The 18446-nt window shown below is 34.0% G+C and overlaps 1 protein-coding gene across 1 annotated transcript; it reads left to right on the plus strand.

The window, feature by feature from the left end:
* Nucleotides 1-9071: 9071 nt before the first annotated feature.
* Nucleotides 9072-16848, plus strand: LOC122034821 (probable E3 ubiquitin-protein ligase RHB1A). The gene is made up of 5 exons (XM_042594175.1): nucleotides 9072-9227; nucleotides 10494-10653; nucleotides 15046-15433; nucleotides 16130-16239; nucleotides 16453-16848. Exons 2-5 carry the CDS (start codon nucleotides 10588-10590, stop codon nucleotides 16504-16506), a joined length of 618 nt encoding a protein of 205 aa, XP_042450109.1. The 5' UTR covers nucleotides 9072-9227; nucleotides 10494-10587; the 3' UTR covers nucleotides 16507-16848.
* Nucleotides 16849-18446: the final 1598 nt, after the last annotated feature.

Consider the following 18446-nt stretch of genomic DNA (forward strand, 5'->3'; position numbering starts at 1 on the left):
CTGCAATGACTACGGAGTTTGATGTTTTTCTTTGTAATGCAACTTGGAACTTAGTTTCTCGTACTCCATCTATGAATATGGTGGGCTCTAAATGGATTTACTGAATCAAGTATCATGCAGATGAATCTATTAAATGTTACAAAGTTCATCTTGTTGCTAAAGGCCTTAATCAGCAAATAGGTATTGACTTTGATGATACTTTTAGTCTAGTCATCAAAATTACAATTATCAAATTATTACTATCTATAGTTGTTAGCTCCAAGTGGTCAATACGATAATTAGATGTTTCCAATACTTTCTTTCATTGATACCTTGAAGATACTATTTTTTTTTTTTGGAGCAATCACCTGGATTCATCCACTAGCAACTTCTAATACATGTGTCAACTTTAGAAATCTATATATTGTTTTCAACAAGCACCTCGTGCATGGTTTTATCGCCTATCTACTTGGCTCAAAAACTGACTCCTCCCTATTCTACAAATGTAATGAAGATTTTTTAATTTACGTGGATGATATTTTCATAATTGGTAGTGATAAAAAAATAGTGCTATTTTACTTCATCTTTTTCATCAAGAGTTTCCTATTCAAGATCTTGGCAACGTTTATTTTTTTCTTGGCATAGAGTTTCTTCCACATTCTGAAGGTTATCTTCTCTCTTATAACAAATATATTACTAGATTTCTACAATGAGCTATAAAATGTATGGTACATGTCTTATCTCCACGTCAATCATTGAAGGTGGTTTCTTACACCCTCATCCTTCTCTTCAATGGTTGATCACAGATCTATCAAAGTATTGTTGGACCCTACAATATGTCACCATCACATGACCTGATATTATTTTTACTGTCAATCATGTTTGCTAATTTATGCATTCTCCTATTGAACACCATTGGAAATATTTTAAGAGAATTCTTGCTATCTTAAAGACATCATTCTACAAGTCTTCTTTTATATCATCAATTCTCACGAGAGTCGATTGCTTACAGTAATGTAGATTGGGCTGGATCTCCTGAAGATAAACGTTCTGTTAGTGGGTATATTATATTTCTTGGGCAAAATCTTATTTCCTGACTTTTAAAGAAGCAACCTCTGAAGCTAAATATAAAACTATAGCTAATGCGACATCCGAAATTATTTAGCTATAATCTCTTAGCTTCTTTCAGAATGACATCTTTCCTCAACTGCTACTCCTGAAATTTAGTGTGTCAATATTGTAGGGACTTATCTTGTGGCAAATTCAATCTTTCATGCTCGTACCAAGCATGTGAAGATTGATTTTCATTTTGTTCATGAACGTGTGGCAACTCGATAACTTTCAGTTTCTTATGTCTCTATAGAAGATTAAATTATTGATATATTCACTAAACCATTATTTAGATAACATTTTACAAAGTTAACAATCAAACTCAACATTCAGGTACTCCCGTTGAGTTTGCTAAGGGGTAATAACAACAAAGGATGTAATAATGGATAATAATCTTGAATTAATTTTAATCAATCGAGATTTATCATATTTGGTATTATAATCAAGATTAACATGAATCGATAGCAAAAGATAATATTTTTAAATTTATTATATTCACTGCTATAATTATTATTATTACAATTGTATATCATATTTAATCTTTCCATTATTATTTAGACAACTTGTATAAAAAAATTATTTGACTTCAACAATAAGATTATTAAAAATTATTATTTTATATTTGTTCACATTTCCTCTTTCTAATAGGAACTAGAGAGTGCTCGGGAATTGAAGGCAGAGCTAGAGAGTTCTCGAGAAGAGTCAAAGTCCAAGAAATCTCGGGTTTCGGAATCTTACAATGCTCGAGAACCAGGTTCAGAGTCATACAAGTGCTTGGAAATTAGGTTCAAAGTCATATAGTGCTCAGCCTTAGGATTTGGTATTCAAGAGTCAGGTAATTAATGTTCGATTTGAGAATCTTGCACATAGGGGATGGGTATGGAACCAAATGGTGCTCAGCTTCTTAGTTCATTACTTAGAAATTGATTGGAAATCCAATGGTACATGATACTCCATAATAATTTACAATTGTCAATGATGGCTCGTTCGGATAGAACCAATAAAGAAAAGGAAGAGTGGGCTTAGTTCCTTAGTTTTTATACGAAGTGGGAACCAGAGAGTGCTCTGAATCTAAGTTAGAGCCAAAGAGCACTTAGGGTTCAGAGTCTTGTAGTGTTAAGGAATTAGATTTAGGGTGTGTTTGATTGGGGGTTATTATTGATAGCCTTGGTTATCTATCCAAGGTTATCAACAAAACCTTTGTTTGGTTTAGGTAATCAACGATTTCCAAGTCTTAATGCATGTCTGACATGTTAGCAATTTGGTCATCCAACCCGGAATCGCAACATCTCAAGAAAATGAGGTTTTTCTTAATTCTGGGGTTAACGATTTTTTTTAGACAAAATTAGCCTCCAATTTTTACCCATTGTGACAAAAATAACCCTAAACGTTTATCAAATATCAAGCCACCCACATAGAAAACCTCCCAACCACATAGAAAATCCAAGCGAAAACCCAAGCGTGTTCACGTGTTCCCGACTCATAGAAACCCCTAGTGCAGCGATCCTCCTTGCGGTGATCCTCCTTGTGGCGATCTTGCAATGATCTAGCAGTGTTCTTCCCTGTCGTGAAGGCATCCCCACTCGCGACACCCTAACTGCATCCCCACTCGCAAACCTTTCCCCCTTCGCGAAGAGCCCTAGTGGCTTCCCCCTCGGAAGGCGTCCCACTCGCGAACATTCCCCACTCCTCTTCTTGAAAAAGGTATGATCTTCAACCTGCATTTGTATGGAGAGACATCTTAAAGTAGGTTTGCTAGCTTAAGTTGTTTTATTATTTACTTCCATTCTTGCATGGTTTGATGAACTGATTTGTCTACATGAGGGTATTCTTTGATCTCTCAATTAGATATCTCATCTACCAAAAGAAGCTCTCGAGAGGTATTTTTAGATTGTGATACGACTGAGATATCAGTTGCTAAGGATGTGATATGTTTCTAAAATTGGTTGTTATAAACACTAGCACCACCACCTAAATTACATTATGATTATGGATACAAAAACAGCAGCCATCATATTTTAGCAAACCACTGCAAAAAGAAAAATATACATCACAAAAGGCTTCATGGTACTTCATCCAAGAAAAAAATGGAAAACTCATATCATTGTGCATATATAAGCTTTACTGGAAGTTGATTGGTGAATTTGTGATAATGTTGTTTGAATCAAACATGATGGTTCCCTTAATACATGGTTCATTTCTCCGAATTCTGTGCTTGGAAAAAAAATAAAATTCCAAATTTCTGTACAACTTCTGTGATATTATACTTGTACTCCATTTTTCCTGTAGTTGGATCTAGATTAACCCAACGCTCGCTCATTCCATTCTCTTAGCTGATCAACAATAGGTGAACAAAGATCATTCACAATTTCTCTAATGTAAATAACTATTAAAACTGGATAAGCAACTTGGAAAACAAGGTAAGGACTCACTTTATTTGTACATTTAGCAAACGACAAACAGTAGTATTTGATCTAAAGAGAGATTTATGTTTTGTATTATTAGTTTTGTTGGACCTTTAACTCTCTTGTTCTACCCCATATTTTTGAATTTTCTAGCGTGCTAGTTTAATGTTTGGTTTAACTTGCAAAAATGATTAATGTCCTATTGTAAGTCCAACTTGCAAATAGAATTCTTATTTGAAACACAATTTGTAGGTTTCTATTTAGTATTATTAGTTTCCCAGTTTTATTAGAAGTTGAGATTTTCCACCTTGCTAATTTACTGTTTGGTTCGTTGTCCTATTTACATGATAGGCTGATATGGCTCGATTAACAATAAGGCAAGAGATGAAGATGATTTCTGTACTCATTATGCGCATGAAGATGATGAAAACCAAGTTATTTATGCTTTTATCGTTGGCAATGATCTTATCTATTAAAAGAAGGAGTGCTAGATTGAGAAGGAGCATTAGGTCTATAAACTTAAATGAGATGAGTTTTTATAGTGATCGATAATGTGTTGATAACTGTAGGATGGATAGAAGGTATTTAGCCAAACTTTGTTATTTGCTAACGATTGATGAAAATTTGAAAGGAAATAGAAATATATCAATTAGTGAACTTGTAATATCTTTTCTTCACATTATTGCACATAATGTGAAGAATAGGATCCTAAAACGCCAAACAGCTAGATCCGATGAGACAGTTAGTAGATAATTTCATTTAGTTTTGAACTTTGTTTTGCGGTTACATAATATTTTACTTAAGAAGCCAGAACCAATCCCAGAAAATTACACGGATGAGAGGTTGAAATGGTTTAAGGTACAAGTATATAATTTCTATAATTTTAGTTTTTTAATCAATGTAATGTGCATAATAAAAATAATTTGATTTTATGATACTTCTTTCAGTGTAGGGTTGTTTAGGAGCATTAGATGGGACTTATATTAATGTCAATGCCCCAATAGATGATAATCCTAGGTATCGAACCAGAAAAGGTGAAATTGCAACTAATGTCTTGGGAGTATGCAATTTAGCTATGCCCTACCGAGTTGGAAAGGATCTGCGGCAGATGGTAGAGTCTTAAGGGATGCTATTAGTAGGAGGAATGACTTGAATATTCCTCAAGGTAATTAAGTTATAATTATTGTAAAATAATAGTCACTTATAATACCGTTAACAAATATTTGGTTTTTGTATATATTAATACTTGTTGACTTGTAATATATATAGGTTGTTATTATTTGTGTGATGTTGGATACACAAATGGGAAAGAATTTTTGGTACCATATAGAGGTGAAAGGTACCGCTTAACTGAATGGAGGCAAGGTTACCAACCAGCGACAGCCAAAGAATACTTTAATATGAAACACTCTCAAGAGAGAAATTGCATTGAGAGGTGTTTTGACATTTTAAAAGCTAGATGGGCTATATTGAGAGATAAGTCATTTTATTCTGTTAAGACTTAGTGTAGGATTATTTCTGCTTGTTGTATTCTCCATAATTTCATAAGGTATGAAATGACAATTGATCTGATAGAGACTGAGCTTGAGTCAAATGAAATTGATGTTGATGCTGCTGTTACTGCTACTGCTGCTGCTACTGCTGCTGCTGCTGATGATGATGATGATGATGATGATGATGAGTTGATCAGGCATTGTGAGACTAGTTCTGCTTGGACTGAATGGAGAGACAAGCTTGCAGATGATATGTTCATGAGCTGGCAATCATCAACTCGTTAAATTTAATGTTCTTTCTTGAAATTTAGGTTTTATTTCCATGTATTGAACTATTTGATTATGTTGTATTTGAGTTTCTTATCCATTTGAAAAATTTGATTAAGTTTGAACTGTTTGATTATATCTGCATTTTGTATATTATTCATTTGAACAATTTGATTATGTTTTATGCAAGAACAATGTGTTATTTGGATCGTTTAATTTCAGTTTTCAATGGAAGGAAAGAGCCAAAAGATGCCAAAAGTAGTTGAACAAGTAGAAAGTTCAATTCCACCGAAGTTCAAAAGAAAAACTCAAAGCACCAAACACTTGTGGACAAAACAAGAGGATGCTGTATTAGTTGACTGCCTTGTTGAGTTGAGCAAAGATTCAACTTGGAAGAGTGAGAATGGTTTTCGAACTTGCTACTTGCTACATTTAGAGAAACTCATGGCTGCTAAATTGCCATCAAGCAGTTTGAAGGCTACTCCTCATATTGAGTCAAGGTATAAGCTACTAAAGAGACAGTTCCATGCTATCACCGAGATGTTGAATCATAGTAGTGGATTTGGATGGAGCGATGTTGAGAAGTGTATCATTACAACAAAAGATGTCTTTGATGATTGAGTTAAGGTAACCTTTTCTACTTTGTGTATTTCCATTTCTTTGATAATTGTGGGGTTTTTTTTGCTAATGATATGTTTTTAATTTAGAGTCATCCAGCTGCTATTGGTTTAAGGAACAAAGAGTTCCCGCACCTTGATGACTTGATGTTTGTGTGGGGGAAAGACCATGCCACAAGAGCTAAAGCAGAAACCCCATCTGATGCAGTAGAAGAAATAAATTTATGCGATGAAGAGACTGACACGTTTGAGCATGAAAAAGATGAACATACTAAATGTCAAAAAGATGAAGAATCTGATTATGCCAACCAATCAATAAGGAAATCTGAGACTCTAGATTCATCAATTTGTCCATCAAATAAGAAGTTAACCACTAGAAAGAGAAAAGGAAAGGCTGATGATGCTTTAGATGACTTGGTGGGAGAGATTCACAAGTATGTTATTGTTGTTATGAGGCTAATGAGGAGATGAAGGGAATTTCCACCTACTTTAAGAAACAAATCGAGAGTGGTGATAGAAAAATGAAGATATATGATGAGCTAATAGAACTTTCTGAATTCTCTAAGCAAGAAATTATGGATGTCGGAGAGTATATTTTCAAGGATGAACACAAGATTGATAACTTCTTTGCATTGCCAAAGGCATTTAGGAGAAACTATGTGATAAAGCAGCTCAATGAGATCCATCCAAAATGAATTAAATATTTGAATTAGGTTCTTGGTACTTATATTTTGATATATTTTGGATTGAACTTGGATGATTTTTTTTTTTGATTAAATTTGGATGTTATTGGATTGAACGTTAAGCAGCTAAATGTTATTTCTGAATTCTCTGAGCAAAAAAAATGTTGTCATTTGGTCTTGCCATTATATGAGATGCTTACAAAAGAAGATATATAAGCATTATGTGTAAAAAGGAAAAAGTTAATATTTTCTCCACATTTTCTGCTAAATAAAATCTGTGTTTCCTTTTCCTTACAAGGATTGTTATTTGAAAATCATGAACATTCCACGTAACTCAAACTGTAGCCTTTTTTCCAACTCATCCCATACCTACATTTTTTTTATTTCAAAATTTGTGTAATAGACCAATGTTACTAGATTTATGTGGTATTATAACTAGCAGCATCTACATTTGATCAACTTGGTAATGTCTATAGTGTAAGCATAGCTGAAAGAATGATTTATATAACTAGCAGCATTTACAATGGCAGGAAGCAGCTCTTAGGCATGATTTTCACTCAATCTTTTGCCTTCATGCTTGTTTCTGAACATCACAATGGATTTTTGTTCAGAATATGCATAGATTTTTGTTCAAGGGATCAGTCATTTTCCCATTCCTTTTTATGTTCATGCCCGTAGATTTTACAACCTTTTCCATCATCACCATTTTCTAAGTTGGCGGCTATTTTATAATAATTGCAACTTGTTCCCTTCTCTTTCTTTGAAAGGGCATTCTGAATAAAAAGTTCTACATGGTATATCTGCTGCATATCTGTCAGGTTGTTCCAGCTTGGTTGAGTTGCTTGCCAATAAAGAATGATTTAATTGAGGCCAAAATTATTCATGAACAACTCTGTTCAATGGTTGAAAGGTACATCATGACCTTCATTGTAGACATGTATTTGTCCATGTCTTTTGATTCTTTAGTTTGTTCGTATATGAGATTGAATATTGATCCATGGATTCTGTTAACAGGTCGGATAGTTTTTAAAACTATCTAAAAATAAAAAAAAAAACATAAAATAATAAACAAAAATCTATATATATATATATATATATATATATATATATATATATATAAATATATCATTATTAATAATATAATATTATCATTATTAAATCAAGGATAATATGGTAAAATATCACATTAAGTTATGTACTAAAACCTCCAAACAAATGAAATTTTATTAGATTATCTAAATTGAACCAAGCAACCAATGGTTATGTTTCATTTCCTATAACATTGGTTATGTTATTACTTAATAATCACATAACTAAGGTTATATGTCATAACTTGAATCAAATGCACCCTTAGAGTCATGCAAGTGCTCGAAAATCAAGTTTGAAATTGGATAGTGCTCGACCTTAGGATTTGGTGCTTGGTTTCTAAGTTCAATACTCAAAAATTAGATTTGAAATTCAAGGGATGGGTCTAACACACCCTTACCAAGTCCAATGTAACGTATGTGCACGATAACTAATTTCATTTAAGTATGAAAGGAGTTTTGTTGGGACAACTACTCTATGATTATATGTTAATCTTGGACAAGAAATCATTCTATTAGAAGAGTACAAAGAAGCACTCGGCTACGGACATCCAATTTCTACCGTATCGGTTAATTTGTTTTCTCCAACCGAATAATGCTAAAGTAAAATCCCTTAGGAACTCCTTCCACTCTTTAATTATTTGACGATCGATTATATATTGATTCAATAATTTTTCTTTTTTACATAATTTAGGAACATACTATAAAGAATATCTGGAATGAAAATAATCATTTTATAGTAAAATTCCTCATCGAGATAAAGATTTTTACAAAATTATTTAAATTTTGTACATAAAGTGTTTAAATCTTAAGCTCTATTCAATAAGATTCTCACAAAATCAAAATCTGATTTAAGTTAAGCATGCAAACTGACTTCAATAATTAATATCTCCACGTGACCCTCACGTGTAGTTGGTATTTACTTAAATATTTATTTTAATAGATTTTAAGATTCATTTCTGTAAAATATTTCATTGAAGGCTTAACCTTCCTGAGGAGCACTGTATTAGAGTTAAATTTCTTCATGATTTATCTATATCTATATTTTCCGAGCCAACGATAAACGGTATCAAATTTTTTTACTCGAATTAAACTCACCACGTGACCTCACTATATGCAATTCGCTCCCCGCGTAGGGTCCCGCTAGATCGTGACTTAATTCGTTAAGATTCGCTCCTACTGCCTTCTCCACAGTTCACCCTCTCCGTTATCAGTTATGTTTCCGTACTCAACTGTTCACCAGTCGATCATTATGTGAAATAACGATCCCTGCCGGTGGTCCCAGACGCGGACAAACAGGGTGACTAATTACTGAGTACGACAGACAATTCTGACGTGGCATCTCGAGGTGACTAATTTTGTCGTTAATTACGTAGAAGTCTACGTATAATTCTGGACATATGCGGCGTAGCCGTATATGAATAATAAATAAAGCCTAAGCTATTTTCTCCGTTCTTTCTGAAATTTTGGAGGAAGCAGAAGAGTGCTAAAGGAAAAGGCCGACGACGTTCTCCTCTCGCTTCTTCTCCGTCGATGGTCCGACAAAGATTTCTTCGACGGTAGGATTTGGAATTTCACGGCCATCTCGGTAAGCCCTTGTATTCCCCTTATTTCATCGCCGCTTCCCGTTCCTTATTGATTGGAATGGAGTGACTGTTCGATTTTCGTGTTCTTTCGTCGATTTGGCCTTTGAGTTAGATCTCTGTGCACGTCTTTCTTCCTGAAATTGTAAGGAGTTTACTCTATTTTGTTTATTTAATTTAAGGATTGGATCTACCTTGCGGTCTAGATGATTTGGTTAATGATGAGGAGTCCGGGTGCTGTTTGCATCATTCGCGCTATCATGCGCAAGTAAAGAACTTAAAGGCTCACGGTTGCATGGATGTATCTACTCTCGAATAGGATAAGACCGATGTCTTAAACATCCATAACAATTCGATTATTTGTCAATGGAGTTCTAGCATCTAATATCTGGACAGGATGGATAAAACAGAAAACTTTTAATGAGAGTTATTAAATGAATGGAAGCTTTTAATTATATTAGACGACAACAAATTGTGGGAAAGATTCAAGTATAGTCTATTAACATTCTTTTTTTTTTCATAGTTTCCTTTTGAAGATTGTGCTTTAGGACTTCTAGTTTTTAACGTGTCTACATTCTAAAGGTCAGTTATATTTATGTATTGCAAATATTTGACATTTTGTATATAATAATAAAGCCACCCAGTAAAGATATTGTTTGAACTTTGAAGAATCTAGCACAATCAAGGAAACATACAACTGACTGCAGCTCTCAACGACAATATGGCAGACAACTTGAGTTGTTTCTTGCTTTCCTACGTTTAAGCTAGGACAATGTTGGGACCTCTTTGAGTTTGCTTGTTGTAATCTTTAATTTGCTACTAAGTGGAGCAACATTTATTCCAAATTAGTTGATGATGGGCAGTTTCTAATCAGGTCTTACAATGACTATAGACTTGGTAAATTCTTCCTGGGACACTGGATAGCCAATCTAATCTTGGTTTTCCCTTTGCAAGATCATTGAGCTACTCATCACATTTTTAAGCACATGTCTCAGGAACTTTTACTTGAGGATTGAAATACCCATCAACAATGGTTTGTTTGAAGTGTTTCATTTATGGAATTAGTTGAAGTGCCTCATTAAAGAAGAGAAGGCTATCTTTATTTCTATCTGCTTATGCACTCGGACTGATATTTATTAATTATGTTTGATGAGTTAGCATCCTAATGTATGTATGATTGATGCCAAATTTTACTTTTAAGGAGTGCAGATTATTACATGGTATTTGTGCTCTGTCAAAGATCTAACATGAATTTATGCTTCTTATTTCAGATTGAAAACTCAAAGAGAATTATGTAAAGATCTGGTGCACATTTAAGTTGGATTGTACTTTTGACTTAGACTAACACCAAAAAATAAATTGGTAATGGGCGGTTGTTGTTGCTGTTCTTCAAGAGGAGTTGAATCAGGCCAACCACCAGCTTACTACTACGTGAGTAGATCTTTTCCTTTGGATTATTGTGTTTGTCATGTTTATTGTAGTATGCAAACTTAAATATCCCTTACATACATCAGTTGCTCAAGGATTTCTGCATGTAACTGTATTTAGTGGTTGGTATTTCACACATTGTTTTGTTGAGATTATTCCTACAAGATTTCATTGTTTATGCTGGAAGGGTTTTTTTATTTATTTTGTTTTATTTAATGATTCGGCCTTGTCAAAAATTACTTAGCTTCAAGGCTGTCCATGCATTACAAAACTTTCTTTCATTAGTTGATTAGTGATAAGCATTTTTATAGCACAACCAGTACTTCTTATGAACTTGATTAATATGAAAGGGGACCATTATATCATTTGGTCACTGCCTTTCCTGGCCAGTCAGTCAGATACAATACTTGCTATTCAACTTATACAAGTGAAAATGAGAGTAAGGCATTGAAGCAGGGATAAACTCTAATAATTGTCGCCAACCTTATTCCTTTGGCTCATTTTAATTTTGAGGTTCATCTCTTTGTTAGGCTTAACAAAATTAGGCTTTCTGAGTAAACTATTGTCCCAAAATCTTTTAAGTAGTTATCCAGTTTCCAGAGGTATTTTCTTCCAGCCAAGTTCAGTGATCTTTAATGAAAATATGGGCTCACTTTACTAGTAAACTAATAGCATGAAATTAGCTTCAAAATCGTAGGGGGGAAACTAGATTATGAGTCTTAAAACACCATAGGAGCCGTAAATATAATGACCATCTGGGAGTTTGGATGTGTGTTTGGTGCCTACAGCATCTACTTAAAGCTATCACTTTTGTAGGAAAGTCAGCTACTTCTCCAACTTACCTACTGAAGGGTGCACAGATTAGTTACCCAGAAATGACCCCAACAACTCAAACTAAAGATGCTTACAATTGCATTTGTCATTTTGTGCACTATATTAAACTATCCTATCATCAGATAGGCTAATATTCAGATCTTAGGCTAAACAAAAAAGGTTTTTTTTGAGTAAGTCTATTGTTCCATGAATCTGATTAAAAGTCATTCCAGTTTCCAGAGAAATTATCTTCCTCCAAACTCGGTTGATCTTTGATGAACATAGAGCTCATTTGATTTAAAGGAAACTAGCACTAGTATGTACTATGAAACAAGAACTTCAAAATGGGAGTGGCATCTCTACAGTAATAAATGGGATGACCATCTGGGAGTTTGTGTGGCTGGTGGCCTGCACGTGTTTAAAACTAGCTCTTGTCTAGTAAAATCTGTTGCCTCTTCAATTGATAGTACTGAAGGATGGGCAGATTAATTTCTGCGAAATGACCCAGCAACATAAACTAAAGACGCTTGCAAATTTATTCATTTTCTGCACGAGCTTGAACTGCCCTATCATTATATAGGTTAATTTTGAGGCTCATCTCTTTGTTAGGCCTAACAAAAAAATGGATTTTATGAGTAAACTGTTGTTCTATGAATCTTGTTTGGAATTTTCCCAGTTTCCAGTGATATTTTCTTCCTCAAATTTCAGTTAAGCTTGATGAGTGTTTTTTTAATCTTGTTTATTGCACCTATGCAGGTTGTATAGTTAGAATAAATTCAATTGGATCATTTTTTATTTATTACATCACTAGAGATGATTCTGGTTTTGTTAGGAACCCAAAATTTAGAATGGAGGAACACACAAAATACAAAATTGTGTTAAGGTTAAGACAAACAATCTGGTAAAGAAAACTCTCTCCACCCGCCAAAGCCAATGCTTTCGTCAAAGCCTATGCTTTTTTCCAACAATAATTCTTTAGATGCCCTCCCCTCTAACTTCCCACAAACTTATATCCACACATACTTAAAACATGCTAACATAACTGCCACAAAGATATAACTGCTACTATATATTAATTTTGTTCAGCCTTCTTTTTGTTTTATCCCTCCTACAATATACAAGCCATGTTTTGGGCTTGTTTCCCTCATGATCCAACATGTTTCACCCATGGTCGAGCACTTGGTCCACATCTGGAGCTTGGCTCCTATCATTACCACCTAGTGCAGTTACTAGGCTTGTCTTCAAGGCTAAGATGAGGAAATTGAGTTCTAAGAGTGAAATCATCCACCCATGTTGTGTCCATCGTGCTCTTGCCCTTCCATTTAACTAGCGATTGATGAATCACTTCACCATTATGAACAATGTCCTACTAGCAATCACATATTTTGATTCCACATCATCTTCAAGTGCTACTTTCAATCCATTGGGTAGATATGCTTGCACATATTACTCTCCAATAGCTTTCTTAGAGTCACGACTATTGTTAGAACCCCATGTTGTTGTATTTGTTTTGCCCATTTGGAAAGACTGACCTAATTTCTTTTAAATTGAATTATACCCTGTATATGGTCGAAAACTGCCCAAACCAGCACTGCCTTGGCTGAAATTGCTCCATAACCTCTCCTTCCCTAGTGTCTTTTGTGGGATCTCCCCTTCCTCTAGCAATTCCGCTTCAACATCCTTTGCCATCCACATTAACTGCCCTCTAGATAGTGGATTCAACGTTCAAACTCTTCTTCTAATATGAGGTAGTAATCCACTCATGAAATAGCCAATATATTGCTCTTCTGGAAGACCTAGAACTTGAAGAAATCAACTCAAAAGCTTCAATAAATTCTTCCACATTTCTAGTATGTTTTATTGCTACCAATTCTTCAAAAGGATTCACATGTCTACGCCTACCATAACGGGCTATGAGAGCGCGTTTAAGTTTTTCTCAAGTTAGATTAACTTCAATCTCCTTAAGAAGATTAAACCAATGAATTGTAGTGCCTTTCATACTTACATGTGCCAACTTGACCTTAACTTCATTAGAAGTATTCTGGACTTCGAAATAAATTTCAACCCCAGTCATCCACACTACTGGATCCCAACCATCAAACATTGGTAATGCCACTTTCTTAACAGACATCCTATACTCTTCCAATTGATCACTTTGATGTTCTTGAGGCTTAGATTGAGATGACTGATCAGCAGAAATGGATGCCTCCTCAAATGGTGTTGCTTTAGCCCTTGTTCCTAATTGCTTGATGATCACTTGTAAAAGAGAATCATGTTGTTGTACTTCAGACATCAATCGTTGCATAATACCTTTGATTTCTTCCCTACTTCTTGTGTGGCATTCCTTCTAAGCATACAACCCCTCTTACTTTTGGTAGGTCGGACCAATGTTTAGGAATCCAAAATTCAGAATGGAGGAACACACAAAGCACATAATTGTATTAAGGTTAACACAAACAATATGGTAAAGAAAACTCTCTCCACCAGCCAAAGCCAATGCTTTCTTATGACAATAATTCTTTAGATGCCCTCCCCTCTAACTTCCCACAAACTTATATCCACACATCCTCTAAAACATGCTAACATAACTACCACAAAGATATAACTGACTCTAAAAAGCCACCTTTTTATTTTATCACTCCTAGAATATACAAGCCATGTTTTGGGCTTGTTTCCCTCATGATCCAATTTGTTTCACTCATGATCCAGTACTTGGTCCACATCTGAAAGGTTTTTTCATAATTTTGGACTTCTTATTAAGAACCAAAAAATATCTTAGTATGTTTATTTCACAACTAATTTAGATCCTCTCACTTTTTTTTAAAAAAATTATACTGATTAATCCAACACAAAAACATCTTTTGATCTGAGATTATTGTGTTCTAAGCTCTAAACTAAAGTTTTCTGGTAGTTCCATAGAGGAAAGCATTTTCCAAGAACCATGGAAAAGTTAATCTGGATCTGAGTGGATATTCTTGGAAGCATGTTCAACTCTGTGCTTTTATTTTTAGTGTTTCTCAAGTTTAGTTGTGGCTTGCCATGTAACATGGCTACATATGAAGAGAAGTTTTGGTAGAGAGTGAAAATGGCGGTGAGCAAAATATTTGAAGGGTAGAAGTAGAAAGCAATGATCAGTTGTAATCATGATGAATATTGGCAATTGGCAAATGAAACATATTTGTGATTGTGTATCCATCATGTATATCTGTGTTATGTTTTGCCTACTAGTGACACAAAGAAGCAACTGTAATTTCTCTAACGCCTAAACAAAAATTAGTGGCCTTTTGAAAAGCAAGCATGAAAACATGAGCTATCAATCTACTGCAAATCTATGTTGGAATTTCATATAGTAATGGATCTGTCTTTTTGGTAATAAAATAAGCTGATCAGATTTATTGTGAGCCTTTGAGTCTGCTTGGAACAACTAGGTAGTTTAATTCTATCTTTTTGTTGATTTTTAATTCTCTTTTATATTGTTGCCTGCATATTTCTACAGTGATAATAGGCTTCATAATCATTACTGCCTATGAAATATCTGGTAACAAAAGAGTTATATTTTAAATTTCTTAGCACAACTTGCAGTGTCCTCGAGATTTAGAAGAGCATGAACAACTGTCATCTACCAACCATGATACGTTGCCAGCAACCTCTTTAGGATTGCTTGTCGATACTAATCTGGACACTTCAACACCTGATACATACCAATCACCTCCTGCACCTTTGCCCTATGACACGAGTTTGGAGAGCCAATCAACATTGCCCGGAGATGTTGAGATTGGTGGCAACAAAACTGATCAAACACCTATACTGAATTCCCGGACGACAGGACAGAATAATGATTGTTTTGAAACATCAGACTGCAAGAAGAAAACTGACAGTGAGAAAAATTCCCCTAAAATTAATGAAGATGAGATCAGTAAGCCTGCCACAATTTCAGATGAGGAGGATGTTTGCCCTATTTGTCTTGAAGGTAGTTTTTGTTGGGGGTACTTGAAGTGAATTATTTTTCCTGTATATGTTTCAACATTGGAACACAGTTATGATATTAAGTGATTAAGACTCGGTTATAGTTAGTTTCAAGTCTGACAACTTTTACTTGATCTGTTTTAGACTTTCAGCTGCATCTCATTTGTGCTAATTTGTTATCACCCTAGGATTCCTGGTTATTTTAAATAACTTGATCATAGGCTTTCCCAATGCTCATTTAACTCTGCTTTTCTAGTTGAGATGCCTTATCTGATGAAGTATAACGACAGTATGCAGTTTTATGCCATGAACCATATGTATTATTTGGTGAAGATATTAGAACCATGTTAAAGTAAAAAAAAATATGACCTTTTATGCTGGTCCATGATATTTGCTATTCTTTTTGTCCTACATCTATTTGATTATAGTTTATTACAAATAAAGTTTATCCTGAAACAGTACTTCGATTTGCTTATGAGAATAGTGAGTTTTGATATTGCAACTAGACTGATTTAGATGCTTATGTTTAAGTTTTCTGGGATGAAGGAACCATATTTAAGCATTAAATGTGAACACATTTCCTGTGGAATGACTGTTTCTAAATGTTCAGTTTGTGTCAAGGGAAGCGTGTGAAACTATACTTTCTACATTCTCGGTGTTGATAATCTGATTAGTTCCTTTGCTGTCCCTTCCTTTTCAGATTATGATGCAGAGAATCCTCGTATCTCAACAAAATGTGAACACCATTTCCATTTGTCTTGCATTCTAGAATGGATGGAGAGAAGTGATACTTGTGCCATCTGTGATCAGGTAGGCGTACTCAGATAAACCAAGACAATCTCTAGGAAATGTTTTATCTAAAGTATCGAGTCACAGCATGATTTTAATTTTGATGCCTACTTATTCTCATCAAACATTGTTCACTTTTCATTTCAAAAGTAAAGCAGATCAAGCTAGGGATCTGAAGACTTGTCTCTTTTATTCCTTGTTCATGGAGCCACTTAAAAATTTTTCTGTTTGCAGATAATGATGATTGACAACATGTATAATACGATGGCTCTTGATCAAAGTCCCTAACGCCCAATGCAGTTGAGTAGATTCTCATACAAATGAAGTTTTTGGGTGGAATCCTAAATGTATACAGTCAAATTCATCTGAAGTCGCTTGCCTTATTTGAAGGTCATGATATTTCTTCAAACTATTCCATTTAAATCCTTTCTGATTCCCCTAGTGTTTCACTATGAGAAGATGTAAATTCCGTTTGACAGGAGAACAGGTATATGTTTGTCCAGCAATTCTTTCTGCATTTTTCTCCTGTCGATAACTTCAACCCTTTTTCCTCTTCTTTGTAAAAATTTTCCTTGTGAATATTTTTATATTTGTCATTGTCATCTTGCTAAATTAATAATTCATAATCAACCGCAGCTATCTGTATGATAATTTTTGTTCTCCTAATAGCAATAATATGTTAATAGGCATGTGTACTTAGACCTGACCATGGGTTGGGTCCGGACACAGCCCGGGCATGCAACCAGGACAACGGGTCGAATATCCATTGACTTAGTTCCGGTCAGAAACCACAACTGGCCTGACCCTATGTTGGGCCGGTTACGGTTCTAGCCTAAAATAACTGTCGGTTCAAGTTTTGTTTTTTTTTTTTTCCTTTTGAACGTTGGACTATCGGTTATGACTGTTAGAACTGTCGGTTCTAGCCCTTAGGGATAAATGAGAGGTTTTTTTTAATATTTTTTTCAACGTTTGAGATCATTTGATCGTTTTTTTATCAATGACTATAATTTAGTGTTCGCTACTCTCCAAACTCTATAAGTAGAGCGTTCATTTTATTATTTCCACATCAATCTTCTTTACTCTCATTCTCAATTCCACGATCTTTACACACTTTCAACTCCAATTCCAAGCTTCGATTACAATGGAAGGAGGTTGAGGACGAGGAGATTCATCATCTCGATCTCAGAGGAGTAAGAAAATAATGAATCTGAATGAGCTCAATATTCAATCCACTAATGATGAGACAAAGTAACTTTCGACACTCAAAACACAAAAGAAGTAGCAATACAATTACTTCTAAAGTTCAGGAAGTTTCTTATTTAAAATCTTCTATTTATATTAAACATTTTGAGAATGTCACTCTTCTGTCGAGAGAATTGTGTACAAAATATAAGCACCATAATGCTTCCTATAAATTCAAAGCCGGCGACGCTTATGGGTTATTGAAACGATATGTAAAAGTGAAGCACTCAACGGAATATGGAATTGACTGTTTTGAACCTCAATTATCTAGATTTTCAACTAGTGGAAGTATTGATTCTGATTTATTTTTATATTTTGATTAAAAATTAAGAGAATCATTAGCTAGATTTATTTCCGTAGAACATCTTTCATTTAGTTTTAGGTTTAAATACACTTTTGAAGATTTTTATAAAGAATTTCTTAATCCATTTGCTAAATGTGTTCCTAGAAGTACACTTATTCTTATAATTAAAAAATTAGTAAAATAAGAGAAAAAAATTAATTGAAGAATTTAGTAAATTAAATAATAAAATTTATTTATGTTTCGATATTTAGTGTGATCATTGTCAAATACATTCGTATATAAGTGTGACTTGCCATTGGATCGATAAATCCTGGAATATCCAAAAATAGATTGTTAGCATATAGAGTTTTTGATGAATCATAGTACTCACGACATATCACAATTATTATACTTAATTTTAGAAGAATATGGATTAACTTATAAAATATTTTTAATATCATTTGATAATGTTAACAGTATTGATGAACTAAAATTTATTTGTCAACATATTTTTGATCATTTATTTTCTTTTCATATTCATTGTATATATCATATTTTAAATTTATGTGTTTCAGATAAATCAAAAATTTTAGAAAATCATATTTAAAATTTACAAAAACATACATTTTATTACAAGAATGAATGAAACATCCATGAGCATTCTCAAGTTTTACATAGGAACTTGAGAATTATTTTACTGACT

This window comes from Zingiber officinale, chromosome 11B, assembly GCF_018446385.1.
Source record: "Zingiber officinale cultivar Zhangliang chromosome 11B, Zo_v1.1, whole genome shotgun sequence".
NCBI lineage: Eukaryota > Viridiplantae > Streptophyta > Magnoliopsida > Zingiberales > Zingiberaceae > Zingiber > Zingiber officinale.